The following is a 13,438-nucleotide window of genomic DNA, read 5'->3' as shown; positions in this document are numbered from 1 at the left end:
GGGGGCGGCAACCGCCAGGAATTTTTTTTCATTTTAAAATAGGGGCGGGGGGGCGAAAACATCCGGGTTCTGTGCGAGCGGGCGTGAATATCCGGGTCCTCGTGGGGGCGGGAACATCCGGGTCCCGCGTGAGTGACGGTTGCCGTGGCGACGCCTCTCGTCCCGGTCCCGTGTTCGCTCCTCGTCCGCCATTTTGTGGTGCCGTTTCCCGCCCTGGCCGTCGCCTTCCTCGGGGATCTCCGCGCCACGGGCTCCGCCGCCGCCGCCGCCGTCGCGGCGCCAAGGGAGAGCCTCTACGTGGGCGCCGTGTACGGTGGCATCGCGCCGCCGGGCGCATGGACTCGGCGGGAGGCGCGGCACGGAGCGCGGTTTAGCGCCGGGCTCGGCTCCGCGCCATTTTGTGTGCGCGGCCCCGGGGGCGCGGGGAGACGATCGTGGGGGACGCGAACGAGGACGAGGTGAGACTGAATCCCGGCGCGACGAGACGCGTCGCCGGCTCGCCGCGGCTCCACGGTGCTGCGTGGAGCTCGTCGTGTTCAAGTTTGGTCGCGCTGTGGGCGTGGGGCTGGAGCGTGGGGGGCGGATGATGATGGAGGAGGGAGGGTCGGACCGCATGTTAATGCCGTGAACTCTACGCGAACCCCGGCCTCTGTCCGCGTCGCGGCGCCGTCGGGGCCCAACGCCGGCCCGAGTGTACGTGGTCCTCGGGGTTACGGGCTTTGAGAACAGAGCCGTGGCGTGTGCGACTCCTGGGTGTCCGGCTCCATCTCCGCCTCTCCGGGTCCGTGACTCCATCCCCTTCTCCTCTCCCCGTCCCCGGTTGCGCTGCATGACTTGCCCGTGACTCGGCGCTGCGTCCTGACCCCTACATCTGCTATTCCCCGATCGCGGGTCACTGCTTCTCCTTCCTGGCGAGTATCCGAGTGAGCGATAAGCGGCGCGTTGGGGCCACCACGGGGCTCCGCTGTACTCCACGACTGCAGCGCGATCGCTTCCTTTCGCACACGTGGCTGTGGCGCTTCATGGGAGTGAATCTCCACCATTGTGGACTACTCGCTCGGGAGGCAGTATCCATCGGCGCGAGACATTGCGGCGTTAATGTGTTGCATTCGAGAAGACGTTGGATGTAAAGCTGTCCGTGGCTCGGCGGGGAGACGCCTCTTCTGTGCTTGTCTGCTCATGGTCGGCGTTACCGGGTGGTTTGGCTGTGTGTATGTTGGTCAGTGTGTTGCTGTCTTGTGCCGCGTTTGTTTCTGCAGAAGTCTTACTAAGTGTATGTTATTCTCCAAGCGCCGCCTCGTTGCTGATTGAGTGCGGTGTTGTGTTACGGAGATGCCGTGTTTCTGAGTACTGTACTGTGCCGTATGTGTTGCTGAGTGTCGGATCTATGCACATTACTGAGACTATATTGCTGAGTGTGGTGCTGCTGCTGTGCATTTAGTTCAGTGCCGTGTTACTGGCGGCGTGTATTTCTGTACCTTGTGTGGAACCGGTGTGTGTTGCTCAACTGAGTGTGGTGTTGAGTGCAACTGCAAGTGTGGCTCTGTGTCTTACTGAGTGCGTGTGTGGAGGGAGTCCGTGGTTGTGTTGATGTTGGGTGAGTCCACGTGTTCGCCTCGTGTGTCCGCCCCGCGCGGCTCTGGGCGGGGGGCGGGGCGGCACGGCTCGGTGAGTCGCGCGGCTTCTGCCGCCTTTGTGGCGCTGCGATTATTAAAACCTCCAGCGCATAATGCGAGGCATGCGTTGACCTCATCAGCACCGCGGTGTGTGTAAGCGCTAATGAAGAGAGGACGCGAGTCGGTCTTGTAATGGCCAATGGGAATGCCACAGTGTGTGTTTGGCGATACTGTGCAATTAGTCGATTCAAGAAACTGTATTGCGACGCTAAATACTACAGCACAGGGTGTAAGATATCTTTCATTATCAAGTAAAACGTTCAAATACGGAGCGTGCATGTGCAGGTTGTGACTGCATTCTGTCTGTCTCCCAACAGCATTTGGGACGATGGTGATTGATCTACACTGCCCACCAGTGATTCTACAGAAATCAATATAAGTCCAGTGAGTGCTACATTTTAAACATTCACTTGAATATCTGGGGGTAATTGCCCGGCGCCTTTGAACTCCCCATTTCTGATGTTTAACCCTAGGTACCCCGTTAAGTCAATTGACCCAGGCCAGACTCGTTGGATTGCCTGGTTCATAGCACAGTGCAGGAACCATTTATTCAGGGTTGGTGCACCCAAGTATATTCGCTTAACCAAACCATGCTATTTCCATGAAGACTAAATTTAGCCCATTTCCAGTTTATATTGTTATGTATATTATTTCTTTTTGGTTGTTTAATATGTATATTCTTAACTTGTCACTTGACGAAATATAATGTAATAATATAACATGAAGTTTTTTTTGGTCTATTTGGCCACTGGTCCACACTTGGGTAAGGTGGAGCAACTTTTTGACTCATCTTCAATATGTATGTGTCATTTGTGCTCAGTCGTGAGCCTAAATCATATCGCATACGCCATCTCAGTATTAACGATATTGTACTTGATTGCGTGGCAGATTGATGCAGTCTCAATTTGTCAATCATAAAAAGTGTTCATTTGCCGGCAGGGTCCGTGTAGGCCCACGTATTTTCATGAGCAGTGAGACTTTATAAAACATAGCAGGAAATTTAGGTGAGGTCAGAAAAGCAACTGTATCTGGTAACGAAATTAATCATATTTTTGTTCTGTAATAAAAGTGATATTTAGTCTTAATTTTGCTTAAATGGCAGTCATTTTACAGGAAGTTATCACACAACCTGCCAGAATCACTGTTGCTGAGTGAATAGAACATTGGGACAATCATTTAAAATAGTAGTGGTCCACTTACCACAGACATTAATGTGCAGTGCTCCTGGATATAACCTTGGTTTATATGTATGACTAAAATGTGGAAATTATATTGTTAATTTTAATGATTAAAAAAAATCCTTCTTACAGTTTTACCCATTACAAATCATCGTTTTCATTGATTTGAGATAACAAGTAGTTAGAGCTGCGAGTGTCTCATGGGCGCAGACACAAAGGAAATCATTGGTGTCCCTTGTCTTGCCAGTGAGGCGCCTCGAGGCCGAGCATCATCAGCCACTTTTACTTGTCATATAGTTCATAGCCATGTCATTTTCTCAGAAATATCTAAATCTGCAATAGAAAGTTTTCTTATCCGACATCAGTTTTATCTGCAAATTTTAGGGAAAATACAAAGGATGCATTCACCCATGCATGTATCATTTACACCCGTCTTGTTAATCAACTGCTCTATGATGGCCTATCCATAGCGTGCAGGTCATGGGAAATATAAGACCATACTTCTATAAGACCATACTTCAAGCTAGCCAGCTGTGAAAGGTAAAAGGTGGGGAGCGTAGTCGTGGTCCTGCCCTCTGCTGCTGCCAACGTAGTCCCAAAGTAGCCTATTCAGCAGACAGATTTCATGACTAGATGTAGAAGAAAGAGATACTCCAGTATAATGGACAACAAACTAAAACAAGCCATGAACATTTAAAGTTGACATTAAACAGAATATACCCTCATCTAACCGACTGCATCATTCAACTTTGTGTAACAACGGTCTCAATCGCCAAACCCCAATCTCGCAGAAATGCTGGCCTAGAATCCCTGCTTAATTAGTGAAAGTCAAATAAATTATTAATTTAAAGAAACCATTAGTTTATAGTTTAACACCAGTCACTGGAATCGGATTTAAGCCCATCCTGCCTAATTGACTGCATCTATGTATGCTAATGGCCCATTCAAGTCATGTGACCCAGTTTGTAGCCTTTAGTAGTTGCACTTATTACAATGAAGCCCTCGTATCAGTAGTGGGTATGTATTCAAAATCAAAATATTGCTCTTAACAGAACTAATCTCAAGGAAATGACCTTTATACTGTTTAGTGTGACATCATGCAGTCCCTGATAACGTTACCACGCTGATGCAAGCCTTAATTACGTACCAACAACATATACATTAAATAATTGTATTTGTGACATTGTATGTGTGTGAGTGTGGTGCATCTGCCAGTTATTTCAGTCAACCCATGGCACCTGCGTGTGTTTCATGACCTGCCAGCGGGTGTTCGACACTTCATGTGGCCTTAAAGTGCACATAGCCTGGCACAGGTGCCGTGGTGACGTTACCGCCACCTAGTGGCGAATGGCGGTTTTTGTTTTTGAGCTTGGATAGTTGTGTGCTTTTGTGATTGTATGTGTGAGTTATTGCAGCAAAAGATGTCGACCCTCCAACGAGACATCGTTTACCACTCACAGGGTCCCAATTCAACTCGTGATTTTTTAAAACGACTTTGTTATACATGTAGACTCCCAACGGGCCACAGGGCTTGTAAACCATTTGTATGAATATAAAATAATCGATTTATGAATGCACAGGTGAATGGAAGTCGATGGATTTTTACATGTCAACTGCTTGCTGTCATTATGGATGTTCCATTGTACGCAGGTTAGGGTTGCTCTTTGATCCCAAGGTATAGAGCATATTATTGTGCACGTGTAAAGTGCAACAAGCCTTCCATAGTTAGAGTAAGGCACTTTTAAATGTAAAATACAGTAAAGCTGATTGTTCAGGGATAGGCTAGAGGTGGCTTCCTTCTCATGTACACTTATGAGTTATGGCTTGACCATTCATCCTGCTTTATACTTAGAGACACCTGGAAACTATTTTGCCAGAACCGAATATTGGGTACAAAAGTCCAGCATATGCTGAATTCTATTGGATATTTGGTGCAGTCCCATTTCTAAATTTAGATTTTAAATTAAATGTTCATTATATGTATTAATCTGTCCACGTGAGTTCTTGTTTTATTTTTAACTTTGTGTGCATGTTGCTATGGGTAAGTAAAACAACTGTTTGGATTCTAACAGAAATGTTCTGCCTTTGCAGGTGTTTGTAACTTTCAAACTCCTGGGATATGGTAAGTTCTTTCAATTTTCTATTGCAACAATTAATCAGAGGTTTTTTTTAATTCGCAGTTGACAACCAAAGAATATAAGAATGTTGTGTAGTGGGAATTTGCATCACAAAATTACAGGTGTACAAGTGGGTTGCATTATGTAGCACCTGGCATCAGATACATGTATATATTTGTTTGCCAACTGTTTTAACAATAATTAGTTAATATTCATATTTTTTCCAAACTACAAAATTGTATGTTTTAAACGTTTATTTCCTGAGCGGTTTTAGTAAAAGGTGAGTAATTTGTAGTTTAGAATGGTAGGGATTTACTTCAAACAATCATCTTCACTAATTCAATATATATTCAACAAAACTAAAATGAAATGCTCTTTGTCAGCGATATATGTAAATATACAATAACAATGTGTGACCTAAGTAAAAAATAGATACATTTTGTAATCTTTCAGTTGTGTTCTGATGGTCCACTTGGCAATTGTCAAGAAATGTAATTTCTGTACCTCCTCTCTTGGGTAACAGTATAAAAAAACTGCCCAATAGGATTATTGAACATAATTACTGTTAAAGTCACACTCGGGTTCATTGTATGGCAATCAACGTGATGGTAAAATATTTCACATTGCTGACCTGGCTGTGACCATCAGGATCATTACACATGAGAACCTGGTTCATTCACTGCCAGTTCTGTCTATCATGCTATCATATCATACCTGTCAACCCCTTATCAGTGCCTACCTTATTCCAGACCAATTCAGACTTTGTAACCCCGTGCTCTTAGAAATCTCAACGTTCATCCTCCAAAGTCCCATCACAAGGGAGAAACACAAACAAATAGACAAAAAAATATGTTTTGCCCGTTTTGAAACTACTGTATGCCGCATGGACCTGAAAACTCAATTTCCCTCTACAAGAATACGGGTAAACCGTATGGGTTGATAGCTATGTGCTGTGATCCACTCAGTTACCCAACATGGACGTTTTTATATCTATACTGCCATACCTTGCGCACACACTGAAGACAAAGCTAAAACTACATTTTTAACACGCTCGTTGCTGCTTAAAGGTAGGTGTTATTTTCATCCTGGGCCGTCTGACAAAATCTTGTATCTATAATAAAAGACGTAGATTGAAATGCTAAAACTACACCATCACGCTCTCTAGTGGCGTCCTGCAGTACACCTGAATTATATAACCAATTACTGTATGTTACATAAAAATAAAAAGGGGTATTTTCTGCCACTTTCCTTAGGGACCGTTTTGAACCTGTTACTTATTGCATCATTTTACTGTCCTGGTGACTTCGGTTACATGGTATTAAATAATACCCACTTGCAGAAGATTGTCCGATTCTAAATCAGAAAAATCACGTTCCTCCAAACACATTGGGAAACTTGAGCTGTCCATGCTGAAACACCTTGTACCTGGAGTCTGTACTGCTCCAGTTACAAGGTGCTTGTTGTTATCTCCCTTGCCTGGTATACAGGAGGACGTGGGTTTGATCCCGACCCTGACGTCTGTATATTTGGAGTTTGCATGTTCTCCCCGTGGTCACGTGGAGTTTTATCCCCCCATATTCTGAAACTCATAAAGTGGCACATTGCCATTATGACGAGCAAGTAGCTGGGTGGTATATTTTTTAAATTAAAATAAATAAAATCTTCCGCAAAACAAATCAGTTCATATTCAATTCAGATTACAACACATTACTTTTTGGTTGTACCGTCGTTTCATTGCTTCAGTTCTCAATAGCTAAAGTAGCATCAAAAAAATTAAGTTAGATTGAGTTTTGATTGTTATAGCCTCATATGAGTGGGGTTTCTGTGGGAAATTTGATTGCCTCCTGCATACCAACAGCAGCTTACATTTACAATGCACCCATAATGTAATCTCTCGGCACAAAAATACACTCGTAAAAGGTGCGCAGACTGTAGCTGTGTTTGCATGACCCCTCATTGTCCAGAAGGGTCATGGGGATCACCGGGGTGGGGCGTCTACCTACTTGGCCATCCCACCACGCCCACGGCTGTCTGGGTGGCTGTCTCGGAGGGCTGCATCTTTTTTGCAGAATAGTGAGGCGTGGCACGCTAGCACAGGCGTCTAGCAAGGGAGGGTGGGTTGTTTGGGCAGCCACTGAAGGACAAGAAAATTCTGCCCCCAGTGACATCACACACGACTGTGATGTACTTCCTGTGCACAGCCTCCTTTGGTTGATGACAGTGTAGATTGGAGGTGTGCTTTCCTGGTCGATCTGGTTTACCTCCCAGATTAGGTGGGTCCATGTGCTTTGGGTAGTGTAAACATTGGCATCGAGTGATATCTTAACCGCACTGGCCAGTATGGTGTCGTATGGTCAAACAGCCATTGCAACTTATACAACGTGGGGAGTCCTTTATTCAGCAGTGGATTAATAAAGTTGTAGGTTTACAAATGTTACAAATAATTACTGTGCCGTTATGTAACATACATTTGTAAATGTAGACCATGTTGGCGCTGTGATTACCAAAAGCTTAACATTTCATTTTTGTGTGTGGACTGTTTCACACACGGTAGTGTAGCGGTTCGCACGCTGTCCTATGAACCCGAGTTTGATTCCCGCTCACGGCCAACACCAGTGACGATTATCAGAACCGATCCTGGGCCTCTGCTAGGTCGACTCAGCCTAAAATGAATACCTGGTGCAGTGTGTAAATATTGCCACTAGGGAGACAAAGGCGGCTGGACGTAGTGTTCACCACCCACCCCCTCGTGTGCCGTGCCGGCCTTCATAGGTGCAAGCAAACGGCACTTGCCTCAACAGTCTGTTAAGGCTATACGGGGGATCTTTGTCGTGTTTCGTGGGTGAAGATAAATTCCCATCGGTATTCACGCATGAAATCTGTAAAATTATCTTTCTCATGAGAGCTGTAGTTGATACTGGTCGTTTGTGGTTGTTGAATCTGGTCGTTTGTGGTTGTTTATTGGCTGTTCAGATGTGTTACTGAGGAAACATTTTAGTGCAGGGTATCTCCTGACGAACTCAATCACGTGTGGGAATACAATTCACTGAGAATCATGTGAAAACTAAGACATCCTGCAATTAAAATTGCTTTACTTATGTTTATTATTTCAGTTAGGGATTATAGAAATCCAATTAAAAACCTTATTTCCACCAAGCGATTGGGGTTTGAGTCTGCTTGTTTCTGCTGCAGGTTTTGAGGAAAACCATCTGACATCTTCCCCATCCCTAAGTCTTGGAAACTGCTAGGTGATAAATTTCTCCAGAATTCTAAAATTTTACAAAAGTTTTTTGTTCACAGTTTCACCAAATAGGTTGTAGGCTGGTTATTCTCTACATGGGTTTTTATCTTACTTTGACCCTTAAATTTCTCTACCAGCCCACAGTGCCATGGTCAACTTTCCCATGAGGTTCCTGCAGACTGATGAATTAAATGTATTGTAGTTCCCCTACCTTCACTAACGTTGTGGTGCACTTAATAGCCTTGTTGGTTTCATCCAGCATGTTACTTATTGTTGGACTTTAATCCGTTATTCATGGAATGTGTTATACTGTGATTAACCTGTCAGGTGTCACAGCAGTAGAGCAAGTAAGTGGCTCAATAAGAAGACATTGAGTAAAGATCCTAATTGGGTGTTAAGACGGTGCATTTTCCCTCCAGGGTTAACAAAATGTATATTACATTGTGGACAAGACAAATTGTGTAGGGTATCACCCCTGCTATAGGAATGTGGAATTTCCACCACAAGCTTTAAGACTATAAACAAAAGATGAGCACTGCCTCAATGGACAAGGAAGGACAACAATGCGTTGCCAACCGTGCTAATCGCACCCTCCGATTAGCACGTTTGGCTACGTTCGGTGCGAAATAAGTTCAACATACAATACCTATTTGAGCAGTAAATCACAACGACTTTCCCGTTGTTGCACTAATTCGAAGTGTAAGATGAGCCTTTAAGGTCTCTACTCGGAAGGCTCAAGGGCATCTTGCACGTAAGATGCTAAAGCAACTACTTGTCAGAGTTGAGGCTTGATGTCCTCCACAAACAGTTATTGAGGTCAGCCAGTGGTGGAAGAATGGTAGTGCTCCATCTAGTGGCCTGAAGAGGAATTGTCTTGGGTTGAAGGCACGAAACATTGCAGAGAAAGTACCGGTGCTGCAATTTTTATTTGCGCAGGGAGTGACAGCTCTTCCATGAAAAGGTTTGACATTAGAATGTGCATTTGTCAGATATAGTTTGCAGGTTATGTTACACGCGTGATTATGTGATGATTAAAATGTATATTTTCTACACCAGCAAGATTCAGTGTACTGATTTGTGTTGATACTTCTCATAGATGTTTTGGAAATAGGATGAATGATTTGCGAATCAATGTGGCACAAAATGTACTTAGAGCAAATACAGCCAATTGCGTTAAATGTTTGAAGGTAGCGGCTTACAAAATCTGTTTTCACTCAGTATTGTTTGTTCATTGGAGTCATACTCATGATTGACACCACTTAGCACGGGATCGCTGACATTACCTAGCAAAGCTCTCATTATACGCCACTTACAGTTACTACCGTATTTAATCCCAACTCGTAATAGTGGAGTTATGCATCCATGCAGACTGGCAAAATGTGAGTGAATATACAACGTCACACCAGCGTTTGGGGCCCGTTATATTTATTCTCGTGTCCGTTTTTGTATTTCTCCCCCATTTGTTATTTTGTCGTAATATTACAAAAACAATCATTCGGAGCGAGCCGTTTTAATATTTTAGCCATTTCTCACTCTGTCAAATCCGCGGTTTCCAGACACATTTGGTAATGGGGCCAATTCTGTCCCCGTTCCCCCGGCCCGCCCACCCCGCTCGCCCACCCACCCCGCTCGCTCGCCCGCCCACCCGCCCCCCTGCGTTTTGGTGGCTGCTATCCGGTTCAGACTGGTTTGGCTGTGAAACGCGCAGAAATGAATACAGTACATGCCGTACGTGTTTGCTGCAGGCATCCCGTGACTCCGCTGTTGCTACCTGCTTCCGTATCCAAAGTCGTCACATGACCGGGCGCGCGGCTCCATTGGCCGATGTGGAGACGCGCCGTCACCCAGCCCTTTCGTTTAATGCCTATTCATTGGCAAGCCCCTTTAGCTCAAAGGGCCAATCGGCGTCGAGAATGCACCCAGGGCACATAGCAACAAGGGGGTATTTGCATAGGCGGTTTTGATTGGCCGTCTCATGTAGACGCATCATTGCTTGTTTTCGCTGTGATTGGCTATGCAAATGAGGCTTGTTGCTAGGTTTGTTCATGCAGGGCTGTGCAGATGGATGAGTCATAGCGACTGCAGTATAATCGTTGGTGCTCGCCTCTTCGCAAAGACTGGAAATGCCAGCGTTTTATTTTTCAAATAATGTAGTAACAGTACAGCATGCCTTAACGCGTGTTATACGCAGTGATGTATAACGCATAATGGCACTTTTTATGTCCGTGTAGTTTCAAACATTGAATTAAAGATCTTGCTTTAAAATGGTGTATTTAGTAATGGGTGATTTTAAAGATTTGCATACAATATGCAGCTTTTTTTCTAGCGTATAATATTCCGTAAGATAACGAATTTACGCCTTACATATGCATTTTTTTAATTAGTTAACGGTGACAACTTCAGGAAATGTGTATCGTGTTAAATACATTTTAAACAGCCGTACACGTGTATACAGTACCTTCTACAAAATGTAAAAAGTCAATCTACTTGCACATTTAATTACATTTCATGCAAGATACAGAATAAATATACTGTACTTGAACATAAAGACTATCAAGCAGTATGTACAAGTATTGATTTAAGGTTAGCTTACCATGTCTTGTCAATTGCCGAATGTGAGAATTTTTTGGACGTGTTAGTGCAAATCTATTTACATTTAACACCCTTTAGCTGGTTTTTCAGTTTATTAATGTATATTAAATACATGGGATATTGGGATATATACAGAAATTGTGAGCTGTATTATGTCCTGGAAAGGACACTTTCCACATTGCTCCGAGAGCATGTGTCTGCGCTTTAAATAGAAAGACAAGTGGAACAGGTTTGGGATGTAGCCTCCAAGCTATAAATGGACAGACCTGGCACAATGTGGCCATGTCTTGAATACACCAACGCGCCGAGATGGATGGGGGGGTTATCATTTGCCTTTTAAAGTAACATTTTTAATATTCGTCTGGGTGCAGCAAATAACAATTTGCGTATTGCCAAGCGTACCTCATGTATTCGTTTACGATAGTGGAGTAATATTGTCATGTTATCAGCGTTGGATTTGCATTTTTTAAAGGGGAGCCGTAAGCCCATAATAGTAGCACCCCCCCTGTCCCTGTTGGGCTGAGCCAATCGAGTCGGCTGCCTGCGTCGCTTGGGTTTTCTCATTCATGTATACGAGTTGTCGTATTTTGAGGAAGCTAAGCAAATTTTGGTCGTTTTATTTCCATTTACTTTTGTAGTATTATTTTTCAATTTAGAAGGTATATTTTTGCCACGCATTGACAGGCGCGCTCCCGTATCCCCCGTGCGCGAGTGCGCCCCCGATGCCAGTGGCATGGAAATCTGCTCGCCGCTAACGACGCGTGCCCGGCCAATCAGCAAGACAGCGCCGCACGGGAAGGGCTTTTGCCGCCTTCTCATCCAATCGCAGCACTGAGCTTTGGAATAGCAGCGACGGTTGCTATCTCGTAGGTTTCCATGTATGATGATTATTACGATAGGAAGACCTCTACCTGCAAACTCGTTTTTGGGATGTTTTAATGAATCGGCATCGCAAGCTTTGAGGAGTGGATCTCGGCAGAAGCTGTGACGGAAGACGGGACTTTGACCGATCGTAAGGGTTTCTCACCTTTTAGACGCTGTCAAATAGTATTCACAGTGCTTCAGCGACTAAAGTCATTGCCAAAAGTATTTGATTGCTCTCTGCTTGAAGACAAGTGCGGTACTTTATTTGTAAAACTTAATCACGTATTTGACAGTATTGTAGTTAATGGTTAATTTATATATTTATGCCAAAACAACCTAGAAATCTGACCGTTCTTACAGCACAGCACATCAGTATTGGCCTTTGACAACTGTAGTTTTATTAAACAGCTTTTAAATGTGCTACTTTGTTCTATATTGCTATAACTAAGCAAAATACATCTTGGACATAAAGTTCACAGAAAGGAATAAGGAAACATTTGACTCCAGCTGTTGGATTTACAAGCCGCGGCGAACGTGACACTGAACGCTCATGAACTTTGTTGGACCTTAATGATGCCAACACAATGAAGCACAGTGGAATCATAGTACTTTAATTCTGTCAAGAACAAACGTATTTATCAATGAAGAAGATAACTATTTTGGGCCGAAAGCATAGGTGGACAATTTGTCGCTTTCTCTACTCTATTTTTGCAGTTAATTCATATTCGACTGTGAATACCGTGGGAATGAACGCTTAACCACCTTTAAAAGGGAACCAGAATACAATTTTCGATCGGCAAAGCTCATCCACGACGAGATCATCCTAAGGAATACTTATTCCGACCTTGGACTTGTGGATTTAGTTTCCATGGTGATCACGTTGTGCTCCTTGACATCTTCGGCTTCGCACACGATGCTCGCAGCCCTGACGACAGAGTGGGTGGACCAAGAGCCCTTGGGCTACATCTGCCCTACGCGCCCCAACAAACCCAGCCATGGCCATAGTAGGTGCTCACATCAGCAACTCTCGCTCTCTTTCTCTGCTATAAAAATCACGTAACAGCACTGCTAACACGCACCCCCCCCCCCCCCCAATGTTTTGCTTGCATTGCTGTTAATTTGTTGTCAGCCGCTAATCTTGTACTTGTACATTACATCGGAAGCATTCCAGTGTCCAATGATATACAAGTTGTAACATTAACATGTAATTCGCCACTCGTGAATTTTCTGCAGCATTTCAGCATTTTCACTGATGTAAATATGGTAAAAAGTTAATACATTTTAAAGTGCATTAATGGTAGAAATTTAACCGATCCTTTGTTCCTAGTGAAAATGTTACGATGGGTAACTAAATGGATTGGCTACACAATTTAATGTTTTAGTTGAGCTGTCATTGATTGGGAGATGCTTCATTTTGCTTTAATTGCCTCAATTTTTTTCCGTGTTTCTGTTGAGAGATGGGAGGAAGCAATCGTATTAGAATAAACAGTGCCTATTTGTATTTGCACAAGTTGTATTAGGTTGATTGTCAGCAATGGAATTGCTTAATATCCCACTGTCAGTGATTTGTGTCTGATCCGTTGTCTTTTCAGTACTGTACACTACCTGGTTAGTCGTCTGATTACATGAAATTTGTCACATGCATAATATTTCTCATTCTCCATGGAAACGTCTAACAAATGTGTACAGTACACTATCCTGCTCGTAGTAGGATCTTTATTGAAAGACATATATTGTTATCTATTGATTGTCTCTATACACATGGCACGT

The 13,438-nt window shown here is 43.9% G+C and overlaps 1 protein-coding gene across 4 annotated transcripts in view; it reads left to right on the top strand.

The window, feature by feature from the left end:
• The first annotated feature begins 193 nt into the window (after positions 1 to 193).
• DYRK1A (dual specificity tyrosine phosphorylation regulated kinase 1A) overlaps positions 194 to 13,438 on the top strand; it is a 45,902-nt gene continuing 32,657 nt past the window's right edge. For 2 of the 4 annotated variants that reach the window (XM_032964344.2, XM_032964343.2), the window contains exons 1-3: positions 194 to 458; positions 1,994 to 2,060; positions 4,946 to 4,976. Coding sequence is in view for 1 of the 4 variants with exons in the window: in XM_032964342.2 (XP_032820233.1) it covers positions 12,537 to 12,672 (136 nt within the window). In the remaining 3 variants the exon portion in view is untranslated. Of the gene's footprint in view, positions 459 to 645; positions 782 to 1,993; positions 2,061 to 4,945; positions 4,977 to 10,010; positions 12,673 to 13,438 lie in introns of those variants that run through there. The other 2 variants (XM_032964345.2, XM_032964342.2) reach the window with 2 other exon arrangements.

The sequence above is a fragment of the Petromyzon marinus genome, chromosome 32 (genome assembly GCF_048934315.1).
Source record: "Petromyzon marinus isolate PM22_M1 ecotype Great Lakes invasive population chromosome 32, UKy_Petmar_22M1.pri1.0, whole genome shotgun sequence".
NCBI lineage: Eukaryota > Metazoa > Chordata > Hyperoartia > Petromyzontiformes > Petromyzontidae > Petromyzon > Petromyzon marinus.
This window is presented reverse-complemented; position numbering and strand designations above follow the sequence as displayed.